Source organism: Xiphophorus maculatus, chromosome 9, assembly GCF_002775205.1.
Source record: "Xiphophorus maculatus strain JP 163 A chromosome 9, X_maculatus-5.0-male, whole genome shotgun sequence".
NCBI classification, from domain to species: Eukaryota; Metazoa; Chordata; class Actinopteri; order Cyprinodontiformes; family Poeciliidae; genus Xiphophorus; species Xiphophorus maculatus.
In genome coordinates, this window is record NC_036451.1 from 30,949,355 (window position 1) to 30,966,380 (window position 17,026).

A 17,026-nucleotide genomic window follows, 5' to 3' on the forward strand; every position below is an offset into this window, starting at 1 on the left:
CTACATCAAAATATTTTATTACAAAAATGTAACAATTTAATATATTTTCAGAACCAGAACTGCCCTGAGTGTTTATGGGGACACACCACACTTTTCAGATTTGAACCATGTATTATTTTTTGGTTGGTTTCTCTGATAAACTCCAGCAGAAGGCCACAAGTATTCATACATAAACCGTTTCCATGGCGATGGGCTCGTATAAAATACAGGATCAATGAGACACGAGGTTTCCCATCATGCATCCTGACTACACACGCGCGCGCGCCGGTCGACCCTGAGGTCATGAATCCAATAAGGCGTGTGACGGCCGCCTCCCGCAGCAACATGCTGCCGCCGCAGGTGATCCTGCTGCTAATCCGCCTCAGATTATAGCAGAACAGGTGGGATTAGAGAGGAAGCGGCCTGAAGAAGACCGGAACCCCGACAGGTCAAAGGTCACACTTTAAAGTCCTGAAGCTCTGAGATGAGAAGGAACCTCAGAACCTGGTTCTGTTTGGTTCTGCTGAGTCCAGCCTGCAGAGACGAAGCTGATCATCATCATCATCATTCCTCAGTGAAGTCAGCGAAGGCGGGAAACCAGAGCCTCTCCTTCCTCTCCTCTGCCTGGCGACCTTCACTGACCTTCTGCCTCCGTCGGACCCGGTGGATCCAGGCCGCCTGCGCTGCGGCCAGACCCATCATGCACACCTGCAGGAGAGAGCGGGAGGTCAGCGGGAGGTCAGCGGGAGGTCGCTCGGCGGCGGTGTCGGTACCTCCAGCAGCAGCAGACCGGCCGTCAGCCCGGCCACCAGCAGCAGGTTCTTCTGGGCCCACAGGACGATCCGCTGCAGGCAGCCGGCCGTGAAGATGTGCTGCCGGGCCGCCGCTTCCTGCTGCTGCTGCATGCCGTAACCACACATGGTGTTCAGCACCGTCTGCAGGGGCAGGAGCAGGTGCAGCACAAAGGTGCAGCACAAAGACAGAGATTTAGCGGTGAGTCTCTGTAACCTGCAGAATTCTTCTCAATCAGACAAATCTGTTTTTCCAAGATGCTCTTATTATAATCATTAAACACTTTAGATCTGAATGCAGTTCAACATTAAAACTCTTCCAGTCAGTTTGGGTCAGGATGAAGAAACATCAGGAAATGTTTTGGGTCAGAACTGCAGGAATAGATTTACATGTTTATAGATATTCATTACAAGAACAGTTCAGATTAAATTTATTGGTATAATCTCTATGATTTAGCAAAACGTCATTACTGTCCATTAAGTCAGAGACAAATAAAATACCTTTCTCATACCAGTCAGTTTTAAAAATAGATTTTTCTATTTACCAATATCGATCTATTATTGATCTGTTATTCTACACTATGGATCCATGTGGGGTAAAAGTACGGATAAATATTTCCCAAAAATGCAAAACTTGTTTGTGAAAATTAGACTGCAAAATATGAATCTTGGTTGATTCAAAATCACATTTGAGCAGAAAATCCAGGCTTATTAAATAAAACTTTATGAAACCACGTCGACAAAAAGAGACAAATTTATTCTAAATCAGAGCCTCAACATCTAACGCTCATTTCCTCCCTCATCATCATATTTCATACGTTCAGATCGTCTTAAATGGTGAGTTTTGTTCCTCCACATCTAAAGATTATTGAATATTGAATCTTAATATTATTGTCAGAGATAAAAACAGAATAAATAGATGAATTAATCTGGACTCTATTTCCGCTTTGGATAGCAGTTTGTCCAAAAATATTCAGATCTCTAATCGACCAGCGGCTCCAAACATCGTCCAGTGTTTCCCTCTGATAGTTTTATTTTCAGATCAATATTCCAGATATTTTAATGGATGAGCAGAATTCATATTTATTAATACTGAGAGACCAGATGGGAAACATTAAAATGGATTTCAGAGTTATGTCTCCCAGAATTTTATCTCTTCGAAAATTGTTGTATTGTCAGCAGATTGATTTATCTTGAATTCCTTATCAAAAGTTTTAACACCATGCAAATTAGATTTTTTTCATAATTAGTAAGGTTAAGCATTTGAGTTGTTAAAATAAATAATTGTGGTGAAATTGGTCGGTTCTGCCCGATTCCTCTTCGCAGAGAAACTCAGCTTCTTATTATATCGCTATAAAATAAGCTGATTATATTACACAACTTCTCCCCAACGGCAAAATATTTGAAGGTTTTTATAATAAAGCAATGTTCCAACAAATCAAAGGCCTTAAAGAAATCCAGGAACAAAATAAAACTGTCGCTATCAATGAAACAATCAATAATGTCAAAAATCAGTCTAGTACGGTGGTGATATTTCTTCCCTTTGATTGGCATTCATTAATAATCATAATAATCCACTGCTTAAGCGATTAGCATAAACAAGAGCTAATGGTTTATAATCTGTACATCAGAGTGACGGGTCTCCAACTGTCCAGTGATAAAGGATCTTTGTTGCTTTGGGGATCAGAGTAATCAGACGTTTCATGGTGGGAGAGATTATTGAGCCTGAAATGATATTTTCTGGAAATATTTCCAACAGAAAGCATAAATTCAGCGGCTGACCCGTCCAGGCCGTTTGTCTTCCATTCTTAACCCTCTATGGCATGACTTTTTATTTTTGTGGGGAAGAAATATTTTCCTGCATTCTTTGGGAGCTTGGTGGTCCCTAATTACATGTCAATCATAAAATCGGACTCTGACACCTCCTGGAACCAGATTTGGGTTTGTTGCCTCAGGGTAACATTGGTCTAGAACACCAAGATTGTCTACACTGATTATGAGAAATGAAATACAAATCAAACAAAAACTATATTCATAAAAGAACTATTTTTTGGACAAAAATATGTCAAAAATCATGCCCCCCAAAAAATAAAATAAAGGAGCAATGTGAGGTACAGCTATGTGGTTTGTTGCCTGAGGGCAACGCCATGCCATAGAGGGTTAAGTCGTCTTCCAAAAGGTTTTAAAATCAGGATTCATTTTTTCAACGGATTCCTGAAGTTCATCAGAAAGGACTCGGAATACTGAGAACAATAAAGATTTCTATAGAAATGTCTAATTGCTACATGTATTAAATCCAGGTCTTCAGTGATGCTACCATTAATAATTAGTTTCTGAATCTTCTTTTTGGACCGTCTCTCTCTCCGTCCTGGAGCCAATGAAAGCCCCGTTTGATTTATCTAGAACAACTGGATCTAGTTGAGATGTGAACCCATCAGGCTGACTCAGCTCTTCAGACGATAAAACTGATTTTGAACTTAGAGATTTAATAAGTTGGGATTGTTTCCGTCTCCTCAGCTTTGAAGCAAGTTTGCCTCTTTATTGCTGCTGTCCGAACATTAAATTTAAACCACTCCCACTTATTGATCCATTACTGAAACATGAGGTTCAGGACTAGTGGACAGTCAACCGTTCACGGCCAGCAGGGGGCGCAGCTGCTGCTACTTACAGGGCATAGAAGTTTATTTAGCTTTGTTCCTACTGAATAAAGTTATATACTCGCCGATTTGGCGGCTGGACGACACCAGCTCATCGGTTACATCCCCGGTTTATAACATAGAACAACATAAATGTGCCAAGTTAGCTTTCGATGCGGAGCAGCATCAGTTTCTCTCCATGTTTTAGAAAGAGCATGAAGGAAAACTCCTGTTAGCCACTGTGCTAGCCTTCTTTATGCCTGCACGTAAAGCCCACTACCGCCACCTCCTGGACATGAAGTTATCACGTTTAAGCAAGATAACTATCACGTTCATACAATTGATCACGTTATAACGTGATAACGCTCGAAATGTTTCCCTCCGTGACACCAATATGCTTCCGTAGAGTTTTACTTCCTACATGTTGCCATTTTATTTTGGTTTTCCGTCCAGGTTTGGACTCTGAGGCTGAAGAAACAACCAAAACCCGCCCGGCGTTTCTGAGGGAACCGTGAGCGGAGCCGGTCTTCTGTGAAATTCTGCCCCCTGTGAAATTCTGCCCCCCTGTGAAATTCTGCCCCCCTGTGTCGGGAGCGCGCTGCAGCCAGAGAGGCGGTCTGCCCGTTTCCACGGCGCTTCTGATCGATTTGTCGGTAAAACATATAATCATATAATCATGTCGAGGTTGTAACGTTGACATGATTATGTCAAAATGGTCAAATAAGTAAATAAACTAGGAAACCTGTTTGGTGACTTTTAATTGTCAGGCTTAAGTGACAAAAGTTGGAACCAGACCGATTCTCTTGGTGATTAAAAACCAACACAAACAGTGTAAGAAGACCTAGTTTATTTATTTGACCATTTTGACATAATCATGTCAACGTTACAACCTCGACATGATTATATGATTATATGTTTTACCGACAAATCGATCAGAAGCGCCGTGGAAACGGGCAGACCGCCTCTCTGGCTGCAGCGCGCTCCCGACACAGGGGGGCAGAATTTCACTCAAGACCGGGTCCAGTCGGTCTGACCTGGTTCTGCAGGTGGATGCAGCAGGAGAAGGGAACGCCGCAGACTTCCAGGCTGGGGTTGCTCTCAGAACACTCGAAGTAGACGTTCCGGGACCAGTCCTTGTAGTTTTCCACGCCGCAGCACTGGAACTGGAACACAGCAGCTCCGTTAAATCCACGCCGCACGTTGAGCTGCTTTGGTCGTCCAGCTCACCTTCTTCTGCACAAAGTCGACGGCGTTCTCCAAGTCCTGATCCTCCCTGTAGCGGACGACGCCCTTCATCATCAGCGTCTCCGTCCTCTCCATCACCTGCACAGCATCAGAGTTCACACCGGATCTCAACGTTCTGCGTTCTGCTGCTGGTGTTCTGTTACCAAGTCGGTAAAAACGTAAGTCACAGCTCCAGCAGCGACCTGCAGGACCAGAACCACAGCCAGGATGGACAGGAACTGCAGGAGGAAGCAGAGAGGAAGACACGTCAACAGGAAACCAACAGGAAATCAACCGGAAGCAAACAGGAAATCAACAGGAAATCAACCAGGAAATCAACAGGAAGCAAACAGGAAATCAACAAGAAGCAAACAGGAAATCAACAAGAAACAAACAGGAAATCAACAGGAAGCAAACAGGAAAACAACAGGAAGCAAACAGGAAATCAACAGGAAACAAACAGGAAACCAACAGGAAACAAACAGGAAATCAACAAGAAACAAACAGGAAATCAACAAGAAACAAACAGGAAATCAACAAGAAACAAACAGGAAATCAACAAGAAACAAACAGGAAACCAACAGGAAACAAACAGGAAACCAACAGGAAACAAACAGGAAACCAACTAACAGCAACGTTCCGCTAGGTGGCGCTCTCATGCTGCTCTCACTAACTCCTAGTTTCCAGTTCTGCTAATGCTCTATTAGCAAAGCTAATTTTTTATTTTAAATTTTACTCTTTTTGCTAACTGTGTCTTGTGAACTAAATGAATTTTTCCGGGTAAGTTCTAAAGCAGATGTTTAGTAAATGTTCATTTGATCTGTGTTTTAACATCTGTCTTGAAGTTTTGATTATCAACTGAATTCTTAGACATTTTTAACCATATTTAAGGGGCGCGTAGAATATGTAAATTATAATATCAAAAATTAAATTGGTGCTCAAGAGTGTGAGTCAGATATAATTTAAACTTAAGTTGGAGCTTTAGCATTAGCTTCCCCTAAATACCGTTCAGGTATATTGCTTTAGCTTTAGCATTAGCTTCAGCTTGAAGCTGGGTCCATATAGTCTTTTAGCATTAGCTTCCCCTAAATAATGTGTTGCATTTTGTGTTAGCATTAGTGAAACTAATGTTTATGACTAATCCTTTGGATTAGCACAGCTAACGTTTTAGCTGCTTTTCCATTTGTAGAAGGAGCTACAGAAAGATTTTGGCGATTCTCAGACATTCAGGTCAGCTGAAGGTTTTCATTCCTCAGAATAATTTTCGATAAAAATTCCTTCAGAACAAAGACAGAGAGTCAAACCCAGACTTGTTCTGTTGTCAACACAGAGACTCCAACTGGATTCTGAAGGTTTTCTCTGCTGACTCCCCGTCGCTCTGGATAAAACGATAAATAATTAAAATCAAGACGATTAAATACCGTCTTCAGCAGGCAGGTGGCGTTCCGCAGCGCTCCGAAACATCCCAGGAAGGTGATGAGGAACATCAACAATCCGACGACAATCAGCAGCAGTGCTGGATCCACAGTCAGAGTGTCGACTACATCTACACACACACACACACACACACACACACACAGTAGGTGTTTGCATGGACTTCCATTTATTTCTGTTGGTTCCCATGGAGACGGAAACCTCAGCAGGTAATTGGCCGACTGTTTCACCATCAGCAGGAAAAGTTGAAACTTGTCTGGATCGTTTCCTGGTTTCATCTTCAGGAATGTGATCAGCAGAATTTCCTGGAAACGGACCTGGATGTTTCAGGGACGCTTTTCAAACCAGAAACCGTTGCTATGGAAACAGGACACAAACCCTGTAACGGGTTTAACTCTGTGCTGCTGCAGCATCCCTTCCTGAAACCTCCAGAAGTCTGAACCCGGTTCTAACTGGGTCGTGTTGTGAACAGAACCAGGAAACCAGCTGCTGCTGGAACGACCTTCACTGACCTTTCTCCTTGGCGACCTTGGCGTAGATCCCGACGGCGATCAGGACGGCACTGACGACCTGCAGGGTCACACAGAGAGGTTCTGGTCAGGAACTGGACCTCAGAATTCTGCTGGTTCAGACACACAATTCTGGACTGGACCGACTGGTTCTGGTTGGCAGATGAAAACTTCACAGGTCAAAGTTCAGCTTTAACTACCAAACAGCCACCAGGAGGCGAAGCGGCTGCATCGCGTTCCGCGGGAAAACATTCAACCCGGTTCTGAAGCGCAGTCTGAAGGTTCTGGAGGTTCTGTTTTACTGGACCAGAACAAATCAAACCTCCAGCAGCTGTTCTCCCGTTAATCCATCAGTTTGTGACCTAGAACTTTCAGTCCTCTGACCGGCCGTCACGGGTTCTGGTCCCGACCCGGTGACCAGAACTGCTCCACATCTCTCTCCATCCTGACTTCCTGTCGCCTCACTGACATACAGGAAAAACAAAACTACTTCCTCCTTCCAGCTGACATCTGGACCGGACCGGACCGGCTCGGACTTACCCAGAAACAGTAGCAGAAGAAGAACAAGGTGTACTTGACGCCGCGGTATCCTCTCATGGTTTCTGTCAGGAACATCCTGCAGCGAGGCTTGTGTCGACCTGCTGCGGCATTCCAGCTGCAGCATTCCAGCTGCAGCATTCCAGCTGCTCCTCCTCCTCCTTCACACCTGCTCAGCCAGCCAGCACAGCGCCCCCGGCAGGCTGCATGTGGAGCAGCACCTTAGTGTGATTTTAAAACGTTCCGTTTTTTAGAACCTTAGGTGGGCAGAGAACCCAAAAATGAAACTAACGTAAAAAAGTGTAGCAACATTTATATTTTTCAAAAAGTTACTAAACTAAATGTAATTCAGTACATTTGTAATTCAATCCTCGCTGGCCTGCCTGCTGAGCTGGACCCTCTCCAATTTGCCTACAAAGCAAAGAGGTCCACAGAGGACGCTGTATCCACAGCACTTCATGCTGCCCTGACCCACTTAGAGAAGCAGGGGAGCTACGTCAGAATGCTCTTTGTGGACTTCAGCTCAGCATTTAATACTATACTTCCCCAACGTCTGGTGTCCAAGCTAGCAAACCTTGGGCTCCCATCAGCCACCTGCAGTTGGATCCTGGACTTCCTAACAGGTCGCTCCCAGAGGGTCAGACTGGGCCCCCACACCTCCACTGCTCTGAGCCTGAACACCGGATCGCCACAGGGTTGCGTGCTCAGCCCACTTCTCTACACCCTCTACACTCATGACTGTATCTCCAACCACCTCAGCAACAAGATCATAAAGTTTGCAGATGACACGACTGTTGTTGGTCTCATCTCAGGTGGGAAGGGGGAGCTGGAGTACAGGGATGAGGTGAAGCGGCTGTCAGAGTGGTGCAAAGTCAATAACCTGCTCCTCAACACCTCCAAAACAAAGGAGCTGGTGATCGACTTCAGGAAGAACAAAACGGACATCCAGCCTCTCACCATCAGTGGGACCTGTGTGGAGAGGGTCCCAGTGTTCAGGTTTCTGGGCATGGAGTTGGAGGACAAGCTAACCTGGAGCACCAACACCAAGGAGCTGTTGAAGAAGGCACAGCAGAGGCTGTACTTTCTAAGAATACTCAAGAAGAACCGTCTCCCCTCAGACCTGCTGCAGGCCTTCTATCACTGCTCCATAGAGAGTGTGCTCATGTACGGTCTGTGTGTCTGGTACGGCAGCAGCACATCCGCGGACAAGAAGGCGCTCCAGAGGTTTGTTAGGGCAGCAGAGAGAACCATAGGCTGCCCCCTCCCCACTATGGAACAGATTTACACTTCCAGGCTCCACAAGAAAGTTTTGGACATTTTAAATGACTCTTCACACCCTGGCCATGGTCTCTTCCAGCTGCTGCCATCAGGCAAGAGATACAGAGCAATAAAAACCAGGACAAATCGCCTAAAAAACAGTTTTTACCCGATGGCAATCATGGCACTAAATTCAAAGGCATAAGAACTTCTGCTCTTGACACCACTTTGTTAAAAATGTCAATTCTGTTGCGACACCTCCAGGCGCTGCAACCATCTTCTGATGTCTATTTATTCTCATTTTGTACTATTTCTTTCTTTATCTTTGTATATTATGTATATACACATAACCTGCATCTTAACTCGAGTCGAGTAAATCTCAATCTGTAATCTGTTGATGACAATGACAAATAAATCTTATCTTATCTTAAAAGTAATTAGTTGCTACCCGGCTCAGAACCTGTCCAGGTTTGTGTTGCCTCGGATGAAAAAGTTCAGCTTCAATATAAACAGTCAGGAGCAGCAATGAACCTGGCAACCTGACGGACAGAAAACTAGAGAACAAACAGTTCTGTCAGAACCAACCGGATCCAGCCTGGTCTGACGTCATACATGACGTACTGCAGAACCTCTGACTTTCTGTTCCACCTGTGGCGAGACTAGGTTAAAATCAGGAATATTGGGCAATTTAAATCTCTGAACCCAATTAGGTTGCTCCACAGCGCCACCCTGGGAATTTCACCCAGAGAATATTACCTCTTCTTTTTTTTAAAGCACACAGGTTCGGTTATGCATAATATTGAAACATCTGAGGCAATTTCAAATATACAAACAGCTATTTATTAAATTCTTTAAAAACTCTTTTTAAAACCAGTTCTTTACAACAAAAAAACTAAGGAAAGACAGAAGAAACAACAGGAGCTGAGGTCACCGGCAGAAGGGGCCACTATAGGGACGGCATCCACCAAACACAGCAAACAAAAAAACCGTAAAAGCACCAGACGCAGTGAGACAACCCAAACTCAGGAATCACGGCACAAAAAAGAGGGAGACACCGTCACCACACCAGCACCGCCACCGGACCTCAGCAACTGCAAACAACAGAAAAACAGTTAACAAATACAACAACCTTAAACTTAATACAACCAAAGAAAAACAATATCAGCCCAAATAAATAAACAATTATCTAAAGGAACCAAAGGGCTGGAAACTAAAGAAAAAAATAGAAAATCCAAGTTGAATATTAAGATCCGGTGTGGCTCTAGTCACGCCACAGCAGGAAGCGAGCTCGGCGCGCCGATGCCACACCCCAAACACCGCTTCAATTAAGGCGTGTAGGCGCCACCACAGTCCGAGTTTGACTGATGACGTGCAAAATCCGGGATACAAAAGAGCAGCAATGGTTCGAATATGGGGAGACCTATGAAAGTTAATCATTTTAGACAGAACTGCAACAAACTGGAGCTTACAATGAGCGTTAATTATTTACCTGTCAATCCAGGCAAAAACGCACACACACACTCGCTGAACGAGGAAGCAGAGGAGAGCAGCACAATAGCGTTTCACCTACAATCATACTTAAATTTAGATTTTCTAACAAAGATCAGCAATAGTGCAGGGAGAGAGGAAACCTACCACCAGGGAATCAAAGCAGCATGCACCACACTTGGCGATATGTTGCCTTTTTTTACTGCCGGAACCCAAGAGACGCGGGCCACACAGTGGATGATGAGGAAGACACATGTCTGACTGGGCACAGCGGCCGCTTATATACCCCGCCTACTTTACCCAACCGGAGCATCACACCTGGAAACTATTTGTATAGGAATATGTATATTTCTATACCACTACACACCAATCAGTTCTCTAATAAATGACCAGGAACATCTCAGGTAGTGACTTCCTCCATGGAACCACATCGCCCCCTGCTGTTTTCTCCAGATGCTCCGATCAGATCAAATAATCAACTTCAAGCTCAAATTGACTTAAGCTGCGTGGCAGCGGATTAAACACTAAATCCCAGCTTCACTGTGACATAGTTTGGATTATAAATAATGTTTAGTGATGACCGCAGTGAGATTCAGATGCTGCTGGCCGCTGATGGTGAGGCGGGCTCCCTCTGCGGGCCAGGGAAGATTCTACATGCTGCATATAATTTACCGCAGCTGACATCTAGAACAAATAATAAATTATTTAAGGATAGATCTAAATGATAATTAAAATATAGAAATATTATTTATATAATGTAAAAAAGAAATAGCAGATTTCGGTTCTCAAAATAATGAAGAAAATAAATCACAACAATACATTTGAGCAGAAGAAATACATTTTTAATACTTACAGTAAGTAATGTACATATGTTAAAATATAACAAAGTACTTCCAGTGGTGATATATAGTATTTGTTTACTGTATGTAATGTCTCGTCCAGGTCAGAGGACAAAAAATACAAAAGGTCTGATTGTACCATTCATGAATCTCTCTGGTACATGTTGCTTGTATTGTGTTCTTACTTGTATCGGGTTGAGGGTCCAGAAATGGTACTCAAGTAAAAGTAGTGTTATCTTACAATAATGTTATTCAAGTACAAGAAAAACATATCGTGTTACTCAACAAAAACTTTCTCAAAAAGTTCTCAAATACAACCAGTTACTGCCCATCTGTGGTCATGTTCTCTGGTTTTTAGACTTTTAAAACAATTTTCTTACTGTAGCAGTAAAGTTTCACTCTTAGTTGTAAATAAAACCATTTAGGTTACACATTATGTTTGAAACAGAAGCAAAAACAAACTAAACTCCCTCTGGAAAGTTTCCAGCTAGAGGCGGAACTCAAGGGGCGGTCACTGTTCCTGGTTGAACGCCGTTGAACGTACATCCGGCGGAAGTAAATAATATTGCGCTAGCAGCGTTAGCCTCTGTCTATCGTGTTTTTTGCTGCTTGAGCTGAATCTGTCAGTGTACTGGACTCTTGGGAAACAGGTGGAGAACCGAACCCGGTCCGGAAGAACAAGGTGGTTTAATTGCGGGCGGTTCCGATGAGCTAACGGAACCGAGAGGAGGATCAAGGATCTAGTTACTGCCGCGGAGGAAACAGAAGGTATCCGTGTTTATTGCCTTTTCGGTCTTTTCTTTCCTTTTTTTACTGGGATAGAAATGAAAACTGCAGATACATAATCAGAATAAATAATAACCCAGCAGATGTTAAAGCAGAAACCAGGAAATTAACCCAGAAACAGGAATATTTCAGCTTCGTCCCCAGGAGGTGTTTCAGATCTACTCCCTATCCTCTGCGCCTGAGGCCCATGTTTGTAGAGGCTAGAAAGATGCCTGATTAAAACACAAGGCCGATAACTGAATTTATTATATAAAAGGTGGGATTGTGTTATTTGCAGGGAAAATATTAAATTTTATTGATAATTCAGTTGTGTATTTGCAGTACTGTGAATATTTTTCCGTTCTTGCTGTTTTCTGTAATTTACAAGTTTCTGTTCATTTAACAAATTGTAGCAAGAGAGGATCCGGTTTAAAAGATGCCTTTAGTACTATCTGGGGAAACGGCTGCCGTAAGTTCCCATCATACTAAGTCACAATTTTACGGCAGAGACTTTAAAATAAGATAATATAAATATCTACAGCAGAGGCCACAAGTTTACATACAGCCAATAAAAAACGCATGCACCTTTTTCCCTCCCCGTCTGAAGTGAAATCAGATCAAACGTCTCTTGTTTTAGCTATAAGGAGCAAAATGTTTGGGACTCCTGACTCCATCCATGATGTTTTTAAAGAGGGCTAAATAAAAGAAGCAGGACTGTAATTAGTTTTATAAAAATGAATGACTGACAACATGAAGGTCAAACATGGATATAAACATAAATACATATAACACAAATAATTCAGACTAACTTTTAGTCTGTTTGCTTTCTTTTCTAAAGCTTCATTGTGTAACTTTTTCATTTAAAGTGTTTTCACAAATATGAAAAGTGTCATCACTTTGTGACAGTATCATATGAGACAGGTAATATGTGGGGGTAAAAATTGTTGGCTGTCAATCAAGCTCATGTATGCGCTGCTAAATGTGCTCGGACGAGAAACAATTTACCCGTCCAGGAAAACAGTTTATCCTCCGTCATCAGTGGCTATGCTAACAAGCTGTAGCATTCATGACGGGCTCTGTTGTAGTGAACCAGCCGTAGCATAGCTTAGAGAAGAGAGAGAGGGGGTGGGGGTGAGCAGCATGTACATGTGAGTTATTAACAGCGCTAAGGCCCTCCTGGTCCTGGTTGGTATTTCTGCTGTTAGCACTGGGAGGAGGCAGGCGAGTTTGATTTCCTGTCAGTGTCCTCTTCAGAAGCTGGAGCAGCAAAATCCTTTCTGCCATTTTTTCCTCTCCCATCCAGGGTCTTTTGTGTCCCTTATATGAAAATAGGCTGACAGGAAAGGGGGAAGGAGAGGGAGGAAGACATGCAGTAAATGTCTCCGGTTCCGGGAATGGAACCCGCGACAGCCGCGTCAAGGACTCAAGGCCTCCAAACATGGGTCTCGCTAACCTTTCTGCCATTTAAAGAGCAAATGTTATTAGACACTACAGTACCCACAACTAAATAATTAGAAATGTGCAGCATGACTACATTGTCCTACATGATTCAAAAATGAGACACTGCTCCCACAGAGGCTGCAGCGCCTTCAAAATAAAAGCATGTTTTCAAATATGAAAGCAACATATTCAGATTAATGAGTATAAAAATAACTTGAGGAATATTTGGTTTGTAATTTCCATATTGGCTGTTTGAGGGAAAATAACAGACTGGATTCTCCTGACATTCCTTCATTTTGAGCTTATTGTTGCCACCAGTGATAAAACAGGCTCACCTCATCACTGTAAAACATTCCTTATAAATATTTCTACCTGGCTTGTTTGTTGAACTTTTTGACATTTTGTACTTTCCACAGGATCCTGTTAACAAGAAGAACTTCCTGTGTCTGAACATCAACTTCCTGTGTTTTAAAATGATCTAAGAAGGAAAAATCCCATCTCAGGTCTTTATGTTCACTAATTCACTTAATAAATGTTCAGAATTAGATGCAACTTTGAGGAATTAAGACAACTGAAAAAAAGAATAATAAAATTATTTCCCCCCAGAATTCTGACTTTAGTCTTATAATTCAGATTTTTTTTTCAGAGTTCTGACATTAAAATATCAAAAGAACTTAAACTGAAATATTCTGAGATATTAGTCTAAATTTTAAGATTAAAGCCAGAATTCAGAACAAAAGCCTAAATTCTTTTTTAGTCCTTTTGTGTATATAACAGCAGATTATTGTTTCTGTGATCTGCAGTAATAAAATGTTACGGTTGCAATTTTATTTTCTCATGTCTTCCTGTGATTCAGCTCTGAGAGACTCTACTGTTGACCCAAAGATCCCAGATGACCAGAGATGAATAAGGAACAGGAGGAACCAGAACCACAGCAGACGAGGGAGACCAAGAAGGAACCAGAAGCTCAACTCAGTGAGGAAGAAGAGGATGAAGGGTTGCTTGTAGTGAAGCAGGAGAGCAGCAGCTCTGTGGTGAGCCCTGCTGACCTGGGAAAAGTCCATATGGATCTGGAACCAGAGCAGACGATGGAGATGAAGGAGGAGCTGGAGGACATCTGCTGCTATCAGCAGGTTGTGGTGAAGGAGGAGACCGAAACCTTCATGATACCAGTCCATGACACCATGGACCCAGAACCAAACCAGAACCAGTTCTCTCCTGAAGCCCACAACGCATTCAGAGCCCAGACAGACCAGAACCCACCTGAGAGATGTTGGACGCCCAGGAGTCATGAGGACAACTCAAAGTCAAAGAGACATAAGGCAGATGTGTCCTGTGACGTGTGTGGTAAAAGTTTCAGGCAGCACAGGTACTTGATTGCTCACCTGAGGACTCACACAGGTGAGAAGCCTTTTTCATGTCAGTCTTGTGGGAAAAGTTTCCTCAGGCAGCCGGACCTGACTCTGCACATGAAAACCCACACCGGCGAGAAGCCCTTCCAATGTCCAGTGTGTGGTAAAGGTTTCATCCAGAAAACCACCTTAAGTTACCACATGAGAACGCACACAGGAGAGAGGCCACACAGCTGTGAATTTTGTGGAAAATCCTTCATACAGAGGAGTGATTTGACTTGCCACCTTAGGACTCACACAGGTGAGAAACCGTATCAGTGTGAGGTGTGTCAGAAATCTTTTGGACACAGCAGTGACTTCACTCGTCACAGGAGGACACACATGGCTGAGAAACCTTTCTCATGTGTGACCTGTGGGAGAGCTTTTAACAAGCAGTCTAAGCTGAGTTGTCACCTGAGAGTTCACGCAGGCAGTAAGACGTATTCCTGTGAGTCGTGTGATAAATCTTTCAGGCGGAGTTGTGACTTTGTGCGTCACCTGAGGACTCACACAGGAGAGAAACCATTTAACTGTGAATTGTGTGACAAATCTTTCAGACAAAATGGTGACCTGACACGTCACATGAGAACTCACACAGGTGAGAAGCCATCTTCATGTTCAGTGTGCGGTAAAAGCTTCAGTGAGTACAGCAGCATGCTCAGACATATGAGGACTCACACTGGGGAGAAACCGTACATCTGCAAAGTGTGCGGGAAGCTTTTCCGCTTCGGCGGGCATTTGACCGTTCACTTGAGAACCCACACAGGTGAGAAGCCGTGTTGCTGTAACGTGTGTGGTAAATCATTCAGTGACTGCAGCAGCATGTCCAGACACATGAGGACTCACACTGGGGAGAAGTCGTATGCTTGTGAAGTGTGTGATAAGTCTTTCAGGCAGAGGAACGATTTGACCCGTCATCATAGAACTCACACAGGAGAGAAACCTTTCCAGTGTCTGGCTTGTGGTAAAGGTTTTGTCCAGAAAACAACCTTGAGGTATCACATGATGACCCACACCGGAGAGAAGCCTTACCCCTGTCAGCTATGCAGCAAATCCTTCAGACAGAGAAACGATCTGACCCGTCACCTTAGAACCCACACAGGAGAGAAACCATATAGCTGTACATTATGCGACAAGCCTTTCAGACAGAGTAATGACTTGGCTCGTCACATGAAGACTCACACAGGTGAGGATCTAAGCCGTGTGGTTGATCAGTCAGATTAAGGTGGACTGATGTGTGAAGAACTGAACCTAGAGATGATCTGGAAAGTTCAAGATAAAGACCATTTATTATTATTAACAGCTGAAAGTCAGTAGTGCGCAGCAGCTACTGTTGTTAGCGTCGTTGTCCTTGGTTCAATTCCTGGTCTCTGTTTCTTCTCCCCGTTTCTTGTCCACCAACGGTTCAATAACCAGAATCAAAATATCTGTAGAAGATTTGAATTTATGAACTTTCTCTTTCCACAACTGTCCTGAAATTGTCTAAGTACAGCATTTATGATTTCTAATTTCTATTTAGACGCTAGATTAATCTTTCTCCTGCCAGATACAGTACTGTGGCTTAGTTTACAATCATTCCAATCTTTTATAAAACTCCTTTAACATCAAGAAGCTGTGACCCAGGAGTTCAGAGATGAGTCTGATCCACTTTAATGTCTCAGAATGATAGTTTTTCTAACTGGTTAAGGTCAGGAAACCAGTGTGACCAGCAGCCAGTCTGGCCAGAGGCCGACTTTACTGGGCCGGGCTCCATGTGTCTGAACGGGACCTTCTGAGGTTCAGGCTGCTGCATTTGATGTTTTTTCTGGTGTCTTCACTTTATTAATCCATGAATTAAATAAGTGCTTATCAACAGATAATCGTCTGATGTAATCATTTAATTTGTTGATTTAGTGTTTTTTAGATTTTAAATATGTTCATAAATACATCATCCTTTCATCAAGTTGCAATTTCCCTGGACAGGAACAGCTGTCAAACATTAAAGATGGATTCATGTGTATATATATATATATATATATATAAATACTATATATACATATATATACAGTATATATATATATATATATATATATATATATACACGTGTATATATATACAGTATACACACAGTTGGTGACAACAAACACTGAACATTATATACATAAGCTAAATTATGGAAAATCAGTTCATATATAAAATGTTTTAACCATTTTATTGGCGACGTTCTGCCAGGAGGAGCATGCTCTCACCGAACAGCAGCCAGTTCAGTTAGTGAGAGGTTGATCAGTCCAGGTGAGGATCAGCTGCTGCTGCCTCACCTGCTGCGCTTCTGAGTATTTGAATGGGAAAATGCGAAAATTCAGCGATTTTGAAGAAAAAATCATCCAAATCGGCTAAGCTAAATACAAAATAAATATTTCATAGTACAAACCACAGGGAGAAAATAGCAAGATAAATTATTTTATCATTATATATCATTTTTTCATGATGACAGGTGAGACTCTGCTTGCCTCACCTGTCCGTACCTCACTAATGTATAGAGTTTCCCCCAGTGTTTTATAAGCCTGGCAGCCCACCATGCTTTACTAGCCCCCCCACCAGGCCAGTTGGTGCTTGTTTTTCTTTTTAGAAAAATTAATAATCCAAAAAATGTACTATTATTTTATTATGTATTTAATCCAAATTGCAAGCTCCTCCGTTGCTCTGAGCGTTTCGTTTTCCTAAAAGATACATTGAGTTTAAGCATCTGAAGCCGGG

General features: G+C 42.8%; 2 protein-coding genes across 4 annotated transcripts; one reads left to right on the forward strand and one right to left on the reverse strand.

The window, feature by feature from the left end:
* Positions 1–30: 30 nt before the first annotated feature.
* LOC102220391 (tetraspanin-33-like) lies at positions 31–10,252 on the reverse strand. Of its 3 annotated transcripts, none has more exons than XM_005815568.2 (8): positions 7,114–7,478; positions 6,577–6,634; positions 6,052–6,176; positions 4,795–4,869; positions 4,634–4,729; positions 4,441–4,569; positions 753–914; positions 31–687 (listed from the first exon to the last, which is right to left on the reverse strand). In XM_005815568.2, the coding sequence occupies exons 1-8, from the start codon at positions 7,249–7,251 to the stop codon at positions 544–546; spliced, it is 927 nt and encodes a 308-aa protein (XP_005815625.2). In that variant the 5' UTR covers positions 7,252–7,478; the 3' UTR covers positions 31–543. The 3 variants fall into 3 exon arrangements, with proteins under 3 accessions (XP_005815625.2, XP_023194795.1, XP_023194796.1); XM_023339027.1 differs by having other exon boundaries at positions 6,896–7,478; XM_023339028.1 differs by lacking the exon at positions 7,114–7,478 and adding an exon at positions 10,003–10,252 and having other exon boundaries at positions 32–687.
* A 485-nt stretch (positions 10,253–10,737) lies between these two features.
* Positions 10,738–16,228, forward strand: LOC102234993 (gastrula zinc finger protein XlCGF57.1-like). The gene is made up of 3 exons (XM_005813349.2): positions 10,738–11,462; positions 13,316–13,402; positions 13,756–16,228. Exon 3 carries the CDS (start codon positions 13,802–13,804, stop codon positions 15,512–15,514), a length of 1,713 nt encoding a protein of 570 aa, XP_005813406.1. The 5' UTR covers positions 10,738–11,462; positions 13,316–13,402; positions 13,756–13,801; the 3' UTR covers positions 15,515–16,228.
* Positions 16,229–17,026: the final 798 nt, after the last annotated feature.